Below are 22,065 nucleotides of genomic sequence, written 5' to 3' on the forward strand. Positions count from 1 at the left end.
AAAGAGCTAGAACCCAGTTACTAAAACAAAGTCCTCTGGGTGGAACCAGGGCTGGAGAAGATACACGCAGGGCCAGAAACGGGACTTGCAAATATGTACGCCCCGACTTGTTATCTCTTCCTTTGTAGGGCCAGTGCTGGTCCCAGAGAAGGAAGGCTGCCCCTGTAGATGGCAGGTTAAGTAACAGAGGAATGCCAGGACGGGGTGTGACAATGTACGCTCATTAAGTGCTGTGTACCAGGTTTTAAAAGCCTCACATATCTTAATTCATTTGGCCCTAATACAACACTGTGAATTCAGTGTTATATTCCCCACTGGAATAAGTAACTTGCTCAAGATCATAGAAGCAGAACCGGGACTTGACCTCAGGCAGTTTGGTCTTGGAGCCACAGTCTTCACCTCTATGCCATGGAGTTTCTATTAGCAGATCAGCACGTCGCCAGAATTAGAGCTTCAGAGGTCCCAAAGGAATAGAAATTTGAGCATATTGTTGAACTTGGATTTGGTGACATCTGGGAGTAAACCCCATTCCCAGGGAAATAAGGATGCCTACAGGGAAGTGAATTGGTGGAGGTGATGGAGAAACTTCATTCAGGAGACTCACTCGCCGCTGTTTCAGCTTGGTCTTTCTAGAACATTCTAGAATTCAGCCACTCCTGCTCATTCCTGCTGGCTCTGAGTCCTGCTGTGTTCTATCAGCTTTTGGGTCCTTGGACACTGTTCGGGGCCCCATCCCTCGTCGTGCTTTGGCTCTGGGAGCTATTCTCTTTCTCAGGGCTTCACCAGACCACATGTCCTGATTTCTATCTGAATCCCTTGGTCCCCCGAAAACATTACAACAATGTTCAGTGGCTGGTTAACGCACATGGCTAGCCTGGGAAGCTCGTTAATTCATATTCATTTTATACTAAAACACCTTCAGTTCCTCACTTGAAATGTAAATACAGATTTAACTTTGGCAGTTCATCTTCCTTCGGCCTGAGGAAGTAGGAGGGCCATTTACAAATTCACACATCACGTGGATCTTCCTCGCCTCTGAAATTTCTATAATGCTGTCTGAAGAAAGCCTTTAGCAGCTAATTACTTACTGCATGGTGCTATCTTTTCCACTGTTGTCTTGTAAAGTCATTGAACTCATTAGTTGCTGTTTAACTTTTCATGGGCTTGCCTTGTATCCCCAGGGGGATTATTAACTCCCTAGGACAGGAATTATACCTGATGGGGGGTTTCCCATGGTTCCCAGGGCTATGCTTGCACATACTGGTATCAATATAATTTTTATTTATTTTTTTACTCAAGACACTTACCTTTTATTATTGAACACTGCTAGGAAGAGAAGGTGGGCGGGAGAGAGAGAGACAGACCTACTCGTCCATCTGTGTTTTTTAAGGACTGGTCCTGCCTCCCTTGCATTCCTACCTCACAGAAACTAGGTCCTCTAGGCATCTTGAGCAGCTAATCTGCACACACTAATAAGCCCTCTTAAGCATTCAGGGTCGGTGTTCATACGATCGAAGCCTGGATCATACGATCAAAGCCCCTAATTGATTTTAAAGGTGAGAAAACACTGTTAGTTGGGAAAACAAACTAGTTATTTTGTCGGAGTTGTTAGGCTGGCTATTGAATATCTTAGTAGGAGCCAGAGGAGGGAGGTTTCAAGTCTCTGCGTGAGGTTTTCACTGAAGCCCTCTTCCAGGAATAAAGCGAGGAAAGGAAAAGAACACTTTCCCCTCTGCATGGCTGCTATGGGCAGATCCCCTAGAAAGCGATCTGTCTGCACCCGCGGTAAGTTACGCCTGGAGACTCTCCATTTACGCATGGGAAAGGGCAGAAGGGTGTCTGGAGGTCCGTCTCCTGTCGGCAGGGGGGCCGCTGACATACGTGGGGAGAGGGAGGAGGTTTGATCTCACTGTTTATTATAATGATGGCTGAGAGTTACTGATTCATTAATATATTCTAGACACTGTTCTAGGCGCTTTGAATGTTATAACTCATTCGATCCTCACATCAACCCTATTTGGTAGAGAGTATTAGTGTCCTCATGACAACGATACTGAAGAACTTTCTCAAGCTAACGCAACTAATACGTGATAGAGCCAGTATTTAAACCCAAGGAGCCTGGCTGTGGAGCAGAGATCAGCGAACATTTCCTGTAAAGGGCCAGATAGCAAATATTTTTGACCTTGTGGGCCAAGATGGTCTCTGTCTCCCCTACTCTATTGTAGCATAAAAGCAGTCACAAAGGATATGTAAATAATGGGCATGGCTGTGTGCCATCAACACCTGTTTAAAAACACAGGGCCAGATTTGGCCCCTACTTTGCCAGCCCCAACTCTGACGCTCCACTATTTGCTCTTCCAAAGTTAGAATCTGCCCCCCTTTCCCATTACTATGAATATACATGTGAGAGGTCAATTATTATGTGGATTATTGAAACCAAAGAGTTGCTGCTATTTGTTTGTTTTTTCTTCCTTTCTCAAATACCTTGTGCTCTGGATAGAATTAAAATGAAATCTGATGAATTAAGGCAACAGATCTGTTTGTTTCACATACATGAATCTTTCTGGAGAAAACTGGTTGTCAGGGACATTCATTTCCTTGACCTCATGATAGTGGTGCTGGCGTCCAGAATCCATGTTCCCTTTTCTTATGACGCCAGAGGCCACTCGCTCTTGAGGTCCTCTTAGCACCTTGCTGGGATTCATTTTCTGAATTCAATTTGGTCCCTACCAATAGAGTTTCAGAGGAAAATGCAAGAAAACTGGTCACTCAACCTGGTTGGGATCCTTTGTATTTGCCCCCAGTTGCTAGAACAGAAACCAAATCTCAAGAAGGGACTGATTAGTTCAGAAAGAGAGGTGAGGTCAGGGGATTTGGAAAGCATTGAACATAAAGTTGATGCTAGAAGAATTCATATTAATACTAATAATTGACCTTTGTAAAGCACGTTACAATATATGAAATGCTTTTCCCCACTCCTGTTAGTGACCAGCCCAGCTCTCCCCCAGCCTCCCCCCCCCCCCCCCCCGGGGGCGCCTGGGGATTTGTCTTAATGGTGTTGCAGAGTGTAAGTCTGCTGATACAATAGAATGTGAGCAGGTACGGGGACCTGAGCACATTACTTATTCATGCATTTGCTGATGGAGATGGAAATCCAAGCATGACATCAGTCGATCCAGAAAGTAATGCCTTTACATCTTCTCGCTCTTTAAATCTGGGTCCTTGCATGTCAAGGAAAAGAAGTACATCATTTAAAAGTGCATCTGTCACTTACGTGCTTGGAAACATGTCACAGTGCGTGGTGAAACATTATTAATTCCTTTTGCCTTCGAAGAATAATTCATGCACTTACAAGTGTAATCTGCATCACAATGAAATATTTGGATGTAAGTGTAGGTATAATTAACTCCAGAAAATCTCTGAAACAAGGGAAGCAAGGAAATTCACTGTTAAGTGAGCTTCAGACATAATCAGCGTGTCAGGGAGTTTCGGGCCATGCTGCAGCCGTGTGTAGTCTTAGTAATTATGAGGGCCAGTGAGGGGGAGAAGTGCGAGGGCTGCCTCCAGAGCTTTTGGACCTGTGGCTGAGACGAGCTCCTCACGTTGGTTTTGCACACTCTCCATAATTTGGATCCTTTAATTTAATTCAGTGTAATAACTATTTGCTGAGCCCCGGCCATTATCAAGTGCTCAGATCTAGACATGGGATTTACAAATATAATAATAATAGTGTAGTGGGTGCTGTGGGTGCCCTACCCAGATCTCCCTTACACGGTTGCTATGAATATTGGCTGCTGTCCGCCCACAGCTGCCTTCTTCTCCGGAGAATTGCCCTCAGTTAAATGGGAACTACTTGACGATGGAGGGTAAGTCTTCCTCTGCCCTCCCCAACCCTTACCCCCGGTGGGCAGCGTGTAGCCAGTTTTTGGTGAATGTGGAAGGGTTGGGTGTAGGCGAGGGTGCAGCAGGCTGGATCCATTCCAAGGTGCAGCCAACTCCTGAGCTCCCTGTGGGATACAGGCTGAAGCTAGATTTCAGTCTAGCTCCTCCTCCTGCCCTCTCTTGCTTCCCTCACTCCGTCTTTCCTGAGACCTCTCCTTCAATTAAATCACAGGCCTTCAAATCCTTATCTGAGATTTTACCTCTGGAGAGCCCAGCTTAAGCCACAGCACTGCATCATTTACAGCATCAATTACTAGGGGCAAGGCATTGGCTAAGCAATTTACATGTATTATCTAATTTGTTCTGTACAATAACTGTTTCAGTGTTGAAATCAAGGCTCGGAGAGGTTAATTAAAGAATCAAAGTCCCCTACTTAGTAGAGCTAGCTTTCCAGGACAGGTTTATCCGGCTCCATAGGCCTCATTCTGCCTAGCTGCCTGAACTAAGACACCTGACCATACATGCTCCCTACCCACAGGAACTTACAGTGTAATAGGTGGAGAAAACAAAAGCACAACTGTTATCTGAGAGATGCAAGAAAAGTTGTGGGCTTCAGAGGAGAGAGGGCTTATATCCAGTTGAAAAGCATGACTGTTGAGATTTGGTCACATGTTTACACAGACACAGTGCTGATCTCTCCATTTTTCCAGCTGGACTCACTCTGATGATGTCTAGTCTGGTGTATTTTAAGCTTTGTACTTGCAGAATAGTCATGTGGGTGAGATGGAGGGGTATGAGCACACATTGTTATGTCTTATGAACTCCTACATAAGTCTGTTGCAGATAAAACTTGTGAGTGTGGTACCAACGGGGACACGGGATGTGTTGCGTTCTGATTCCAGAGACAGCGGGAGCAGGGTCTCAAATTCTTTAATAGTCAGCTAGGCAGAGGACCCCTCTTTGACATGCCCTTCTCTGAAGCTGGATACCTGAAGGGCATGAAACGCCTTCAGTGGACCTTTTAGACCGCTAGTCCAGCACGGTGATAGCAGAGGTGGAGAGAATCATGCGATTTGAATGAGAGCAGATAGATTTTTTTAAAAACTTGTTCATGGGATTGGATGTGACCCGCATGAAGCTTCCTCTCCATTATTTTCTATCCCCCAGGAACTAATAGCTGCCACGTTTGTCCACAGGCCTCATAGAGAACAGAATTTAATCTGCATAGCTCGCTCCCAACTAGGCGGTGAACTGGGAAGGGATCGTGGCTTCCTGCAGTGTTTCCCATACAGTGCATTTTAGGTGCCCAGTCAACGTGTTCTGCGTGATCATCACATTGAGTAGAATTTTTGTTTTGGAGAAGTCAGGGCAGAATCAAACTCAAAGATTTCTTTTCCCAGCTCTGATGCTCTGGTTTTCACCTGGTAACCCATGTTTATATCTCTTTTGCTCTCCTTGGAAAGAAGATACATACATACATACTTTCATGCATACGTACAAACGTTAACATCCTTAGAAGAATTTTCATGCTCTTCTCAGAAAATCCATTAGAACATCATTTTAAATATCTGGGACAGTACTGATTATGTGTGTGATTTGGTCTTTAAGGGCAAGGTACATAATTTATTCTGTTGCGTCTACAAAATGGGCCTAATGCTGCTCCTGTCAACCCCTTCCCAGTGTTGTTTTAAGGAACAAATGGAAGTATGCATTTAGAAGTGCCTGGTAGAATAAATGGCTAATTAAATGTAAAGAACTTATTAATTTTGTTTTTAATTCTTGTCACTTGGTGAATTTTCACTGGGCCGAGTCGTTGCGAGGTCAGTCCGTTTTCCGATGATTTATGTGGCATTTTCTGTTTCCCCTGTGGTACAAAAGACATTCTTCTCTGAAGCATTAGATTGCTCCGACTTTCTTAAATGCTCTCAGCATTTGTTGCAAGGATGGAGGGTTGCACCGTGCTCACCTTGCCTGAGCTAATGTCCCCTTTGAACTGTGACCAGGGAGTAGGGAGTCCGGCGCTCACAGATGGAAGCAAAGGTTGCTGATGACATTGCAAATCTGTGTCAGAGAGCGAAGTTGTCCAGCTTTTTTCTGAACGTTCCTATGTAGGCTCTCAGAGGCTGCTGTCCTCCCTTGGACTTGAAGGGCCTCATGATTTCATTTTTTCAAATTATATGTAGAATCTAGTGTTGGATTTTTTCTCTCTCCTGTTTTGTAGATAATAAAAATGTTAGGGTTTATTCAAACTGTCCATGTGGAGGCAATAGTTTGTTACAAGTATGAGTAACTACATAAGGGAATTTTCTAGAGAATTTTCAATGGAAAAAAATTAACACTTATAAGGTTTTAACTGGAATTATTCTTCTAAGAACTTTTCCCTGTCATTTATATATGTGCTCAGGTTTAGAATGACTTTGGTTATAACATGTTGGAATTCAAAGGGACCCTAGAAATCCCGTCTCCTCCTTTGTTTACTTTATAGCAAGAGTAAAAGTCAGAGTCAGGACTAGATCTCGGGGCACTGGTTTCCTAACCTGGGGTGCGGGACCTACACACAGCAGTTGGAGAGACTGAGAAAGATCCTGGGGCCTGCCTTACTTAGCCTTCTTTCAAAGATGAGAAAACAGGCCCATGTGAACTCAGGTCTCCTGTTTCCTGGCCATGTTTCTTTATAAATCACCAAATATATGAAATCCGATGATGTCCTTTCCGGAAGCAGAATATGCAAAAATAAGGCAGACGGTTGGGGATTCAGTACACATGGGTCTCTCTACTATACTCATAATTGATCTATAGAAAGTATTTTGGAGTTTAAAAGCCCGTACTTTCCAAAAAAATAGCCTTCATTTTAGTAGGACACGGGCCAAGCCAGGTTTATACTCCGTCTTATGGCCAGTAGAGGGCGATCATGTTAATACAATCTTTCTTAGCTGTTGGGCTTTCAATTAATGTATGGCTATGAATAAATAAAACAAAGAACCAAGTTAGCCTACATGCTTTAAAACAAAACCTTTAATCAATATCCACTCAATGGGGAAACACGCTTTGCTTTCTATACGTAGTCATTCACTGTTCACTGGAGTATTGCAGAATTGCAGCAGAGCCCGGGACAGTTCAATACTTAAGCCCCCCAAATCCAGGCAGCTTGCTCCATCACTGTCAGGGCTCTGGTGGCCATCAGGTAGAAGACACAGGCATGGGACCCGCCATGTGCTTCCGCAGCTTTTGTAGAATCTTCATATTAACTACAACAAAAAGCTACACTTTGCCAGAGTGAAAGGACCTCATATCAAATGTGATGGGGAGTAGCTCTTAATTCATTCTTTCTCCCTCCCTCTCCTTCCCTATTCAGTTTTCAAGGACTCGGCAATAAACAAATCAGCGGTGGAGGATTCCACCTCCCTGGCCCGCTCCATGGGCAGCATAAATCAGTGCTGCTCTTGATTAGAGTCCTGGGCAGGTTGGCAGCATTTGGAAACAGAATGAATGGCTCCATGGTCAGCGAGGTTTTTACAATCTCGAGACTTGGGCAAAATCAATGTGCACGTCAAGGCGAATACAAATTCCCTGGCCGTTCCTTCATTCGCACATTCAGGAAGCGTTCTCGAACCCCTGATGTGTGCCGGCCGAGGTGCTAAAAGCTGGAGAAGCAGATACATTCCACCTCATTTAAGGAGCCAAGTTGGGCCATTGTCTTGGATAATAATTGTATTAAAATCCTAAGGGAATATCCACCTTTATTGAAATTCTGTTATGTGTAGTTATAACATCTGACATTTATTGAACATTTACTATGTACCAAGTCTCTACTAAACACTTTACATGCAATTTTTCATTGAATTCTCAAGATATACTTAGTCTGTTGATGCTGTTTAGAATTTTCTGATGCACAGAAAGTAATTGGCCCAAGAGTAAACCATTTATGCTAAGTGATCTACATCTTATTGAATCCTCATAAACACTTCTGCAGTAGGTACTGTTGTTATCGTCATTTCATAGGTGAGGAAGTGGTGAAATACCTCACTCAAGGTAAAATGGTAGCAAGTTCAAGACTATGGGTGTGAACGTGAGTCTGGTTCCAGAGCTGCAGAACTTCAGGGAAGCCAGTAGGCAGTATGAGAATCACCCGGGAGGAGACTCCTTGACCCCGTTCTGAAGATTTAACCCTAACTACCAACAAACATCACCTGGAAACCTTTCTTTAAATGACCTATTTGTTCCCTACCCCAGATCGATGGAACCAGAAACCCTGGAGGTGAGAGGCTAGGTTTCAGGTGAGTCTCCTATGCAGGCAGGGTGGTGAACTACTCTCAAGGGTCTTGGATGGGGCTCAGGAACCTATAATTTTTACATTCACCCCAGTGAGAAAATGTGCCTAAGCTCTACCATTAATTTATCTAAAGAACATCTAAACTACTAGGAGAAAGGAAATGGTTGGCCTCAGTGCAGCCCATAGTGAATGGAGGGAATGAAGTCTCCAGCAGGTCAAGACTGGAGTGAAGTGCTTAGGGAGCACAATTTAAGGAGGCACGTGCTCTCAGGATTGATAGTGAGCACCTCCTTAAATTGTGCAACCTGGACACCTCACTTGCCTCACCTGGGTCTACCACCTTGGAGACATTCAGGGAAGTCACTGAGAGAGGAAGAGAGGGGAGATTAAAATTGATTTCAGAGAGAGAGAGAGAGAGAGAAAGAGAGAAACACTGATTTGTTGTTCCAGTTATTTATGCATTCTTTGGTTGATTCTTGTATGTGCCCTGACCCAAGATTGAACCTGCAATTTTGGCGTATGGGGACAATGCTCTAATCAACTGAGCTATCCTAGGAAAGAATTTGAAACTCCACAAGAGAAGGATTAGGATCCAGGAGAAGAGAGCCACAGGTAGCAATGCAGCTAAGAGGGATTTTGAAGAAATGCCTGTGGATTTTTATTTTTAGTGAAATGCTGTGCATTCCAAAATATAATCATTTCCCATAACTCTATCACTCTTCAGTACACGCACACTACCAAGAAGAAAAGAACAGGAGAGAGAGATTGAGGGAAGGAAGGAGAAAGGAGGAAAGGGTGGGGAGGGAGGAATTCATTAACCTGAGTGTTTGTAATTTACTTTAGAACATTCCTATTTAAACCCTGTGCTATATATGTTTAATTTTATCCACACCCTGGGAACAGCTAACATTTGAAGTGTCCTGGAAAGGAATACATATTCCTGAGGGTAGCATTTGAGAGCCTCTGATTAGGAGTCAGTAGTTCAAAGGCAGTCAGGACAAGGAGTCAGCTCTCCAAATCTAAATCGCTACCTGGAGACTTTGTTGATTAACACAAGAGATGGTAGAAGTAAGTTTTTATTGGTGCAATGAATGTTAGTCAAGACATGTGGTTGGCTAGAACTGTCATAGGAGCACCACTGCCCTTGAATGAATGAGCTAAGAGGATCTAGCAAGCCCCAAAGCCTTACACTCCTTTCCAGGGATGCCCTAAGTGTAGTGCTCCACTCAAGTTCTACCTCAAAAGAGAGTAAGGCTGTGTGGAACAGCTGACCTTGAGTCAGTAGAAGGAAAATATTTAGAAGGTATAGTAGGCAGTCATGACATCATTATTTCCTTTAAAGAGTACAAAACAGTACAGGAAATACTTTGCTAAGTGATGTAACAAGACTGAGAAATCAAAGAAGGTCAAGACAGGTACAATGGGGGGCATTGGGTGGATATTAGGAAAGGTGTGATAAAAGATATATTTGAGGTGAGCCTTGAAGGATGAGTGAGATTCTCAGCACACCAAGATGAGAGGCAGGGTATGGGGAGAAGGCTGTCAGTAAGGGGACATTTGGAGTATCATGAATGGTAGGAGGAAAGTGGGATGTGGTGGAACATATTTCAGTAATTTTGAGAGGTTTAAATGATGTTGGGAATATCCCGTGTCCTCTCCCTGATTTCTCTGAAGTTGCTTTACCTCTCTCTTAATTCACTTTTACATGGAATTGTTTGTTTTCATGTGTAATTATGGTGGGGGAAGCTCATGCTAGATGTTGGCTTTTTGCTTTTCTTGAGAGTGCTGTTGTCCTTGAGAATAGGTTATGCCTTTTTTATCTCAAACAGAGAGAAAATGGAGGAGGAAAGGAACCCTTCATCTTCTTGATGCCAGAACGATCTATCTGAGTCCATACCCTGTCTCTTCTCTTTCCCTCCTGTTTCTATGGAGATGGTGTCACTGTACCTATCAAAAGCCAGTCCTTACACTTTCAGTCTGGATCCCAGTCTCTTTCACCTTCTCAAGGTCTTTATCCCGGCAATTATATCTTCATTTCTATTATCATACAAATATGCTCTCCTATCTGCTATTAAAAAAATTGATCTCTTGTTTCCCTCCAGCTACTACTCCATTTTTTCTTTTCACACAAAATCTTGAGTTATTTGTCTGAAATCACTATTCCCAATTCCTCACTAGCATTGTCTTCTCAACGGACCTGATAGGCTTCTCTCCCTATTGCTCTGCTAGGGCCGCATTTGTCAAGCTCACCCTACCATGACCTTACAGCAGCATCAGGTACAGGAGGCCCCAGCCTGCACAGGCTCTCCTGCTGCTTCTTCTATCCTAAGCCCTTCCTTGTTTCATGCCGGCTTTAATAAACGTCCTTTCAAAAATAAAAATTTTTAAAAAAGATATTTTTCAAATACAAATGGGGTTAGAGTTTGGGGAATGGGGAGCAGAAAGAGGGAATGGAAGTAAATACCCCAAAATCCAGGCCAGGAGAGGGATTAATTTAGTACTGAGTTAGTGTGCATTTCCTGACACAAGTGAGACATGCCAGGATATATGGTTTTATTGTCTGATAAAGGGGAGCTTGACAGTGTGACCAGAGAGGATATTCTCCCTGTAATGTAAGTATAAAAAGGAAGGTCACATCAACTCTTAGACAGAAAATTATTGTAGCTACAATTATGTTTCTATTCACCATACTCTCCTCATTGGGAGACAGGGTGTTGTTTTGTTTGCTTGTTTATTGAGATATAGCATATGAAAGGCACAAATATTAATTGTACCTCTGTATGTATTTCCATGTAACGACCACCAGCATCAAAATATAGAACATTTCTAGCACCCTAGTAGGTTCTAATAGGTTCCCCCCTACCCCTTCCCAGTCAGTGAGCCCCCTCTCCACTCCCACCCCATAGTGGTAAAAATTGTTGTGACTTTTATCAGCATTGACTTGTTTTGCCTGTCTTTAAACTTGATATAAATAGTATGATATAGAATGTGCTCTTTGTATCTGGCTTTCACTCAACAATTCTGAGACTCACCCCTGCTAATGCACATACCAATTATTCATTCTTTTTTATCGATGTGTAGTATGCCAATCATGAATATTCAAAAATATAGTTGTTCATTCTACTGTCCAAGGGCATGCTGGTGTTTCAGTCTTTGGCTATGATGAATAAAGCTGCTATAAACATTCTTGTGTAGGTCTTCTGGTAGACATGCACACCCATTTCTTTTGTCTGTACACCTAGGAGTGAAATTGCTGGGCTGTAGAGTAGGTGGGTTTTGTAGTTTTAACTTTAGGAGATACTGCAAACAATTTTTCAAAGTGGTCATGCCAGTTTAGATGCCCATCAGCAGCAAATGAGAATTCCAGCTGCTCTTCATCCTTGCCAGTACTTGGTATTGTCAGTTCTTTTCATTTTGGCCGTTCTGGTGGGTGTTAGTGGTATTTCATTGTGGTTTTAATTTGCTTGATGAGTCATGACACTGAGCAAGCTTTCATATGCTTACTGGCCAGTTGGATGCCCACTTTTGTGAAGTGTTTTGCTCCTTTTAAAAAATTGGGTTGGTTGTCTTTTTCCTGATACTTTGTAGGAGTATTTAACATATTCTGGATACAAGTCTTTTGCCTGCTTGTATCTTTTTCTAATCCACGACTTTTTAACCCTTTTAATATCCTTAGATAAACAGAAGTTCTTGATTTTAATAAGGCTCAATTTATCAATCTTTTCCCCCTCAGTGGTTAAGGGCTCTTTGTGTCCTGTTAAAGAAGTCTTGGCCTATCCTGAAGACATCTTCGTATCTGTTCTTCTAGAAGCTTTTTTGTTGGGTGTGGTATCATTTTAAGCACATGAACTTTCTAGTTGAATCTTGGTTTCAAGTCCCAGCTTTCCTGTTACTGGATGCATAGCCCTGATTAAGTAATTCTGAGCTTCAGTTTCCTCATGAGTAAAAGAGATAAAACCTACTTAATGTATTCATTGTGAGAACTAAACAAGATATGCCTGTAAAGAACCTAGTACACAGAAGCAGCTCAGCAGATTTACTTACCACCCTTTCCCCATTCTGTCACATAAAAAAGTTAGTAACACTTAGGAGTATTTGTCTCTTGCATTCAAAATATTAATAAATTAAACACCTATGGAGGAGGTGCTGTTGGAGCATAGTAAAGACACAGAGAAAGACTAAGGCTCACTCAGTTGAGGACACAATGGACACGGGAAAAGTGGGGTTTGTGCGGTGTTTTAGGAGCACCAGAGTGTGAAGGGCACACACAGCCTTCGCCTTTCACAGGTAGCACTCATCCTGTCCCCACCCACCTCTCCTCCGTCGCACCTGTTACTCAGGAAGCCTCGTGAAACTTCATTAGCTGTGTAGACAGCAGGCCCTTCCAGGGCACACTTCACTGTGCAGCTGCTATCCTGCTCGGAAGGCCTCTGGTCACCGAGATGGTCTTGGGGTTTGCTAAAGAGGATTTAAGATTTTCTGGTGAATTGAACGCCTGCATAAACAATGAGGCCTCCCACGGTGAGGTCCCCTGTCATTATCAGGAGCAAAGTGAAATCGAGTCCAAAGTGTTATGTTTTCTGAGCTTAGGGCTTGAAATAACACTCCAGGCTGCCTGGGTTAATAATCGCCCTTAAGGAGGTTTCTCGGGTTTGACATGTATCTTTTTATGCATGCGTCCAAATGAGTCACTAAGAATGGAGGGGAATTGTTCAGCCAGCAGCACAGTGGCCAGCGGGTGAGAGTGAGACATTATGCTCAGCAAGGATTGTCCTTCGGGTTTCCTTGTTGCCATCTATAGGTCTGAAAATTAAATATTAATGTCGGGGAGACTCATTTGCACCACGAAGGAGAGGAGTTGTTCTGGTCTTTACTGAAGTCTGAGTCACTGGTTCTGGGAAGCTCAGCACACAGTGGGAGGTTTTGCCTTTTGAATTTTTAACACCATTTTTTTATTCTTGTCATAAAAATGAATACATGTTGGGAAAGACAGGAAAATAAGAATTAGAAAATTAACTCCACTTTGTAATATTACTACCTGGAATAACCTCACTTAACGGTTGTATTTTCTTCCAGATTTCATTGTCCATTCTCAAAATTGGGATCATTTTTCATATACTGCCTGCCCCCCCTGTATTCTGCTTTTTTCATGTAGTATTTTTTGGTAAGGATTTTTCTGTGTCTTCAAATAATCTCTAAAAAGCATGATTTAATACTACATCGTATGGCTGTTCCCTAATATATTTACCTAATGCTCTGCTGTTCAATGTTGGGTTATTTGTAAGTTTAGTTTATTAATCAGAGTGTAGTCAGAACCCATTTTTTTTTACATAAATCTTTGTTGTCATTGGTTCATGGTAATCTTCCCCGAGGGACTCTTTATCTATCTTTCCTTCAGGAAACCCCAACCCATCATAAGTCTACAGAAGTCTGTACCCCAGCTTTAAACCAGGTTACAGTTCATCTCGTACTGAGGAGTAACCTACATTTATTTTCATTTCCCTGAATGTTTTATGAAGGTTAGGTTGCTGGTCTACCTAGAATGCATAAACAATGTTAGGTTTAGGGGAAGAAGGTGACCTACATTAGCTGAAAGTTGCTTTATTTTTGACCCAGAAAATAGTATTTTAAAATTTTATTTACTTATTTTTTATATTTTATTTTAAATTTAACTTTTAAAAAATTTATCCTTATTGCTGAAAGTATTATAGATGTCCCCCCTTTTCCCCCCATTGACCTCCTCCCCTCCCTCCCTCCCTCCCTCCCTCCCTCCCTCCCTCCCTCCCTCCCTCCCTCCCTCCCTCCCTTTATTACAGTTCTCTAAAGAAAAACCTTGTATTTATCTTCCAACTTTTGAGAAGAAATAGACATTACGAGCACAGACTGGGGAGCCAGACCACCTACATGTAAATCTCAGCTATACCCCTGACCACCAGGGAGACTTTGGGCAAATTACTTACCATCTCTAATCTTTGGTTTCTTCACCTATACAGTGGGGACTATGAAGTTAACACTAAAGAGAGTCTTGGTGAGCTTAATGAGTCAATATGTGTAGAGTGCTTAGCAGTGCCTATGTATAAAAGCTATTTAAATGTTAACCATTATGATTTATTATTTCTTCTCTTGGCTGATTCTTGGCTACTAAGAACACCTTTGAATTCAACTCAAGCCCAAAACCTAATGTCAGCCTGTCCTGACCCCTGTGATTGCACCTTCGCATTGTACACTCACCAAGGCCAGCATCTCTTCATCTAGCAGCCATGTGTGAATATACTAGTGACACAAAAACATGCACAGGAGCTACAAAAACACTCAGCTAAGGTCCATATTGGTATACTTCATGCAGACTCCTTCAGTCTTCCAGTCCTGTCTCTTTGACCTTGAACATTAGAGCAGAGTATTTGCTTCAGCAGCATACAGACTATTACTGTGTGTGGTCATGCCCACCTTTTGAAATTCATGATTGCATGACCCTGGATGTTCTGAAGGAAGTGGATTAGTAGAATTGCAGAGCATTAACCTAATGATGAAAAGAGCATTTGCTTACTTTCTAAACAAAATATGGCCTTGGGAAATCTGGCCAGGATGATGAAAGCATTTTATTGACTGAACTCTATATAATCTGTAGTGTATTCTTCCACTTTTGTGCTTGGTGATTTTTTTGTGAAAACCAAGGGTGCTGTGGCTCTCAGGAATGGCATCTGCCTTGGTTGGGCGATTAATAGAGTATTTGTAAGGGCTTTTTCTTTCTTTGTATTTATTGGTTTTATCATTTTATGCCTGTGTATGACATTTATAACAGAGATAGGATGTTCTTGGCATTCCCAGAAATTTGAGAAAACCTATTGTTTGAGAAAAATAGTCATTTTAAAGTACATTTGCCTTTGTTCCTTTAGAAATTATATTTTGAAGAGGACCTCAGAGAAAGCAGGCTCTCCCATAGGTCCTCTCTTTTCATTCGTAACAATCTCTCTTTGATTTACAAGTGAGTAAACCTTGAGAGTGCACCACACAGAGTTCTAGGGGTCGATGATTAAAGAATCGAAGAAGCTTTCTGGAACTTGTAACTCTAGAACTTGTCCAACCCTGTTCTTCCACTCAGTTTTCTGAGGCAAAGAGGGCACATTCTGTTCCAGAATCCCTTTCTGCAGATCAATAAGACAAAATCATCCTTAAAGAGTTCTTTGATGGAATTAGTACAGGTCATAGAAAACCTGGACTTTGCTGCCATTCTCACTGTATAGACAGGAGGTGAAGAAAGCATTGGGGGTCATGTTGAATATTTACAGATGGAGAAAGATTCCTCAGAGAAGGGGGATTCCTCCCCCCAGGTAACCCAGCCTTTAATACCTTTAATGTCTGAGTACCTGAAGTTGGGTGTTCTGTTCAACAGACAACTAATCTTTCCCCTTACAATTCACTTAAAAATCCCTCTCTCTGTAGTTGGAAGAGTAGCAATTTGATCACCGGAGGCCTTAAGTCACGGTTTTGGCTCCCTGCTGTAACTTTTCTGAAGGCTTTCACTCCTCTGAGTCTCAGTTTCTCCACTTGATCAATGAGGAGGCAGAAAATGGGATTTCAGAGCTCCTTTTCACATCTATAATTCTGTCATATTTTTATTTCTGAACAGGCTAGTCCATATTTAGAGGGAAATGAAATATGATTTGATAATTTGTTTATAAGATAATTATAATTCATTACATTTATTATCTTATACTACAACTCATTCCAGTAGCCGTTCCCACTGTACAGACAGGTGAAGAAAGCATTGGGGGGTCATGTTGAATATTTATAGATGGAGAAAGATGACTCAGAGAAAGGGGGCCCTCCCCCCAAGTAACCCAGCCTCTAATACCTTCAGTACCTTCATTGAAATTTGCCTCTTTTTACCTAACACTTAAATTAAACAAAAAGTATCTAGGTCATCAGGTTGCTAGTAATTGGGTCTTTTTTTGTGGCCAAATGAATTGGTTTTATTGATTTATCGGCTGGCAAATAGTGATAAGGAGAGTAGGAGAAAGAGAGAGAGGGTATAGGAGGGGAGGGGAAAGATACACATTCTTGATTTAGGTTAAATAACACACATGATGAAATAGTCTTCAATATGTAGATGATCTGACATGAATCTAAATGCGCTACAGGCAGATTCTTCAAAGCGGCTATAGCTGTATGTGGTCAAAACTGCTATGTGTACGGATGACCATGGAATTTATCATTTCAACCAGGACACCTTTGAGAGCAAAAGAGGGTCCTATTTATAATTATATTGGGACAACAAAGGTAAACCAAGAGATCCTAGGCAAATCGGAAGTTATAGTTGCCCTGGCTATGTATTCTTCAGAACACATTCTTCCTCTTCTTGGTCCATCCTGGGGAAATGGGAAGCTTTAGAGTTTCTTCAGTATCACTGACAGATTTGGAAGATTCTGTAAGACTTACCTTCAGTCTATCCAGTCAAACACCATTGTGTAGTCCACAGCCGGGCATTTCCCTAGTCTCTGTTACATTTAGTTATAATCGGAAGACAGTTATTGTGATCACCAGGTCCTAGAGAATAGCGATACCCTATTGAGTGGGCTTTGGAGAGTTTGGATGGACCCTGAATGAAAAACCCAGGTGAGGAATATAAATGTTCGAGTCATTCTCATTGATAGAGTGGCTGCGACAGGTCGAACAATCAAGTCTTTCCAGCTACGATTCTCCCAATAATTCAAGTTCCAAACTTTACTTTTGCCTTTCTTATTTGAATAATGGGACTCTAGTTTGGCTTGTCTGGACAGCCAAGCTGTGCTCATAATTCACTGGCTGCCGCACTTGTAAATTATGTGACAGTACCTGTCACGTAGCGCGTGGTCAGCAAATACTGAGTCCATCAGAATCTGAAAGAAGGGCAAAAAGATGTTAAGTTTTTGTATATGAAAAAAAAACCTATTGTCCTGGCAGGGTGACTTGGTTGGTTGGAGCATTGTCCCATAGGCCAAAAGGTTGCGGGTTCTATTCCCAGTCAGGGCACATACCTAGATTGTGTGTCCCATCCCCAGTTGGGGCGCTTACGAGAGGCAACTGATTGATGTTTCTCCTCACATCGATGTTTCTCTCTCCCTAAAAATCAATAAGAAACATATCCTTGGGTTCGGATTAAAATTAATAAGTTACTAATTAATTAATAAAACCACCTGGCCTTAGCCTAAGGTTAGCATCTGGCCTATGGCCCACCAGCGCTAATTGATTCCAGTGGGTCGTTTTGTCCGTTTCCCCGCAGCCCCACTGGGCCTTGGGCTTTGTTTAGCCTTTGTCCTCACAAATAGCAGAGGTTCCCTGTGTGAGTTCCCGAATCGTTTGTTTTCTTGCTTCAAGTCTTCTGTTCTGTTTCCACAGGTTCCTCAGTGACTGTACTTTGACTTGCAAATGTCATGGGGTGTCCTCAGGGGCTCCAGAACTCTCCCTCGGTCAGGCAGGGCTATCCATTTCCTTCCCTGACTTGGCTCAGAATTTATGGGAGGAAGTATGCAGATCAACACTGCTCCAGGCCATGAATTTTCTTTTTTAAATTTCAACCAGATTCAAATATAATTGCGGCATAGCTTCTGGTTTCTTTTTCTGGGCAATTTTATACTTTTTTTTTTTTCTTTTGCCATATTTCCTTTCTGCCTCTTCTTGCATCCCCTACCCCCCCAATATCACCACCACTAACATCAAATAATAAAAGTAGTGGATGTCAGTTCCTGAACACAGAGTATTGTCATATATACATTAGCACATTTAGTCCTTGTGACAGTCCTTCAAAGGAGTTATTTATTCCCAACTTGCAGATAAGGATATTGGGGTTTGTGTTGTGTGTTTTGTAAAACTGAGAATTTAAAAGACGAAATAATTTGCCCCGAGTGACAGAAAATTTAGTAGTACAGTTAGGATTCAACTCCAGGTTGCTGTACATTTTCCATTATTTCGCCCTGCCTCTCAAAAGATACTGCCTGGTTTCCTGTCTTCTCACCTGACTTAGCCTTGCTGAATTCAAGCTTGAGAGGGAGGTGATGTTTTACTTCCATTCATAGCTACTAGTTGTGATTGAAAGTTTTGTGTGAAATGAGATGAATCCCACAATTGACTAACCCATTGATTTTAGGAATTAGCAATAGTTTATTAACTATAATTTAAAATTGATTTATTATATCAGTGCCCTTTTAGTATTCAGAATGCAACACACACACATTCTCCTAATCACTATGGTTGGTGGGAGTCCGAGTGAACCTGGCCATCGACTTGAATTTTGGGGGCGTGAAGTTTTATTCTTCCCCTTTTTAAAACATGAATAGACTTTCCCACTAAGTCGATCTTTAATATTCATGAACAGTACATCTGTACCCGACTCCAAAATGATAAATAACAGTAAAAAACAGGAAATACAAAGTGCGTCCTGACTTCGATGAAATGTTCTTCTCATGAATTTGTGACAAAGGAGAATCATTCATTGGACAGAGTTACAATGATTCTTTGTTCTGTTGCCTATTTCCTAGAAGTCAAAATTAATTTTAACTGGATCAGCATTATCCCATTATTATTTATTTGTCTTGAGGTTACCCCAATATTTTCCTCTAAAAAAATAATCTCTTACATTAAAACGGCAATGGAGATTGATCTAGTATTTTGCAAAGTAACTTAAATACAGGTACAGCGCGTCCTTCGACACTGATTTTGTCATGCTGTTCCAGAAAAAGACTCTAGAAGAGGGGCGCAGAGGAGGTTGTGGCTTTGAAAAAGTTAATTTCGGTATTCAAGCAAGCAGACGACCAATAGGAAGGGAATAATTGGGAAATTGTCGCATGTTTACTAAAAGGGCTATTATGTGCACATTAAAAATAAGAATGGAGAAAACAACTCAGGAAGTAATGTTTGGTAAAAGAAGCAGAAAACAAAATTATAGCTACACTCCTACAATTACATAAATTAGGCATAATCTTTTTATCCCTTTTATTTTGTGTTCTATTGTTATTATGTAAGTGACGTGGTTCTTAATATCTAAGGACTATCACTAAACTTATTTCAGAGAAAGAAAAGAGAGGAGTGTGAAGGTGAGCATTCTTATAAGACTTGTAAATAGCGTTTCTAAATGGCCTTTCTCCCCTTCCTGGATTTATTAAACAAACATTTAGTAAACACTGCCTAGTGCACCTATTATACATGTTGCCTTTTAGTAGACAAGGTACCACATCTACCCTTGAGATAGTTTTAATTTACTTAGGGAAACAGGGCTATGGGAAGATACAAATGAAAAGTCTATGAAGAAATTGCTGCAGCCATGAGAAGACTAAAGGGATAGGACATCTAACGGTAATGTGAGATCCTGGAGGAGATCTTGGCACAGAAATAGGACATTAGGTTAAAAACAGGAAATCTGAATCAAGTTAACACCCCAGAGCTCTATTCCATGTCCCTTTTGGTCTCTCTACCCATTTTCACGATTCTTGGTAATCTCTTGGTTTTAAATATCACTTATGTGCCGAAGAATCATAAATGTGGATCTCACCTTGACCTTTCCTCAGAACTCATTTTATATCCAGCTTCCTACCTGGCATCTCCCCATCAAGCTCACGAGCCGTCTCAGATAGAACTCTGGACTTCATTCACTTGATGCTCCAAAGCCACTCCTCCCCCATGTCCCTTGTCACCTCAGTGCTGTCAACATAGTCACTCAGGCCAAAAAAAGGTGGGAGTTATCCTTCACCCATGGTCTTTAGCTTCCCTCATCCAGTCCATCACCAGGTCCTATTTACTCTTCCTCTAAAAAAATATAGGGTCCAGCCACTTCTGTTTTCACCATTTACCTAGTTGAGGCCACCATGATCTCTCTCCTGGACTACTACCCACAGCGTCGAGCCTCATCTGGAACCCCTCTCCCCATGCGTCTCCTATGGCCACTCTTATTTTTCTTGAAAAATCCAAACTCCTTCCTGCCTTCCTAACATTTTTTAACCCATCTGAAATGCTATCACTGTTGACCTAATTTATGAGGCCAGATCTCTTTTGTCATTTAAATCTCAGATCAAGTGTCATAATCTCAAAGGTCATCACTGTCACACAGTCTAATGTGTCCTCCTGGCCACTCTATTACCTCACCTCTTAAATTCTGCTGCAGACAACTTTTCTCTAATATTCTCTGTACAGTTTCATCCAGCTGTTTGCTTCTTTTCTGTCTACAGTAGAATGTAAATTCTTGGAAAATGGGACCTTTGTATTCTCAACACAGAATACTGCCTGACAGTCACAGGTGATCAGTAAGTGTTTGTTGAATTAATGAAAGTGGTAAATGAGGAACAGAGGCTAAAGTTCTGAAATGTGCAGAGGGGAGGGATAACTGTGGGGCCCGTGTGGTCAGAAGTTTCTTGGAAAGAGGGGAATTGGTAAGGCTTTGAGAATGAGTAAGATGAGTTGTGAGCAAGCAGATAAAGGGGGATTCCAAGGAAAAAGAGAGCTGAGCGAAGGTGTGAGAGAGTAATAAACATGGTATAGTTGGCCACAGCAGGGAGAACAGAAATGTTGTAGCGATCATGGGAAATGAGATCAGAGGAGTGGTGAATCCAAATTGCAGAGATTCTAGAAATCAGGCTACCAATGAGCCAGGTTTGGGCCTTTCCTCCTATTGATTTTCAGCTCCAACTACCTTGTGCCTCTTAACCATGATGTCATTCGAAGCCTTTTAGGTGAAAGTAATAAAGACTGATCCACCACCACTTGTTTTCTTTATCTTCCAAAACGAATATGATTTCGATGTCGGCTTGTTTGAGATGGGCCCAGTGTGCAAGGTGATTGTAGCTTATATCCATCTTCAGTGCTTGGAACAGTCACTTTCGCCCAGTTAGCCAGTGCAATTCTTGATAAGCTGTGTGCTCCGTCTAGTGTTTATGGTAATCTGGGGCCCTCAAGGGTAGAGGGACAGAAATGAGTTTCATTATTGTCTCACAACTTCCAAAAAAGTAAAGACGGGCAGAGATGTAAATGCTCACAGATAGGGAGGGCATTTCTTCCCCCCAACATCCATCCTCATGCTTTTAAATGAAGCACATTAAGTAAGTAAAGGAGTTTGCTGTGGCTCTGGTTTCCCTAGGCAGGGTGTCAGCTCCTGGTGCTCTTCCAGCTGTCAAGCCAGTGTGGGCCTGTCATCCAGCTTGACAACACTTTTGTCCACATTTCCACTGATTACAAATATAGGCATCACACCAAAGTCTTTGGATGGGATCAGCCTCCTCTCAGTTCCAGCAGAGGGTGTGTGTGTGTGAGTGAGTGTCTGTGTGCAGGGGGCAGATAAGGGAAAGAGGTGAGTCAGAGGTAGGGAGAAATGACGGGAATTCAAATAGGCTTAAATATATAATTATGGTCTGTTTCTCTTAAATAGAAATATCCTGAGTGATTTTTAGACACTCTGATAATATATTTATAGGTTAATGATCTAATAGAACAAAAAGAGGGAGGAGAGGGTTGCTGGTGAGTTTTTTAGTAGGACTTTTGGTAGAAAAGGATTATTTTGTGTATATTCACGCTTGCTTGGACAGCTAGGACATAGTGATTCTCTGCTGTTATCTAATTCTCTCCTTCCTGTTTTTCCTTTAGCTCAACAGAACTCACCAAAAATCCATGAAGGCTGGTGGGCATACAAGGAGGTGGTCCAGGGAAGCTTTGTTCCAGGTAAAACATTTATTCTTATTTTTAAGAAAAGAATTGGAATGAAACATGGTATTATTTCCTGAGATTTGCATTTGCTCCATGGCATGGAATGTATTGCAAAAGGCAGTCTAGCCTGACTTACGTACTGGATGAATTCTCCGTCAAGAGAAAGTGTGCTGAGCGAGTGACGGTTTAACCAAGACCGCGTTTCTCCGTCTGAGTCTACATCCCAAGGTCCTTCTACCTGC

At 41.9% G+C, this 22,065-nt stretch overlaps 1 protein-coding gene across 3 annotated transcripts in view; it reads left to right on the forward strand.

Moving 5' to 3' along the window:
- CA10 (carbonic anhydrase 10) overlaps window positions 1-22,065 on the forward strand; it is a 319,808-nt gene that overhangs the window by 30,886 nt on the left and 266,857 nt on the right. For all 3 annotated transcript variants that reach the window (XM_081161559.1, XM_081161560.1, XM_081161561.1), the window contains one exon: window positions 21,764-21,838. In XM_081161559.1, the coding sequence (XP_081017685.1) occupies window positions 21,764-21,838 (75 nt within the window). The remainder of the gene's footprint in view (window positions 1-21,763; window positions 21,839-22,065) is intronic.

This window comes from Miniopterus schreibersii (assembly GCF_964146895.1).
Source record: "Miniopterus schreibersii genome assembly, chromosome: 16".
Taxonomy (NCBI): Eukaryota; Metazoa; Chordata; class Mammalia; order Chiroptera; family Miniopteridae; genus Miniopterus; species Miniopterus schreibersii.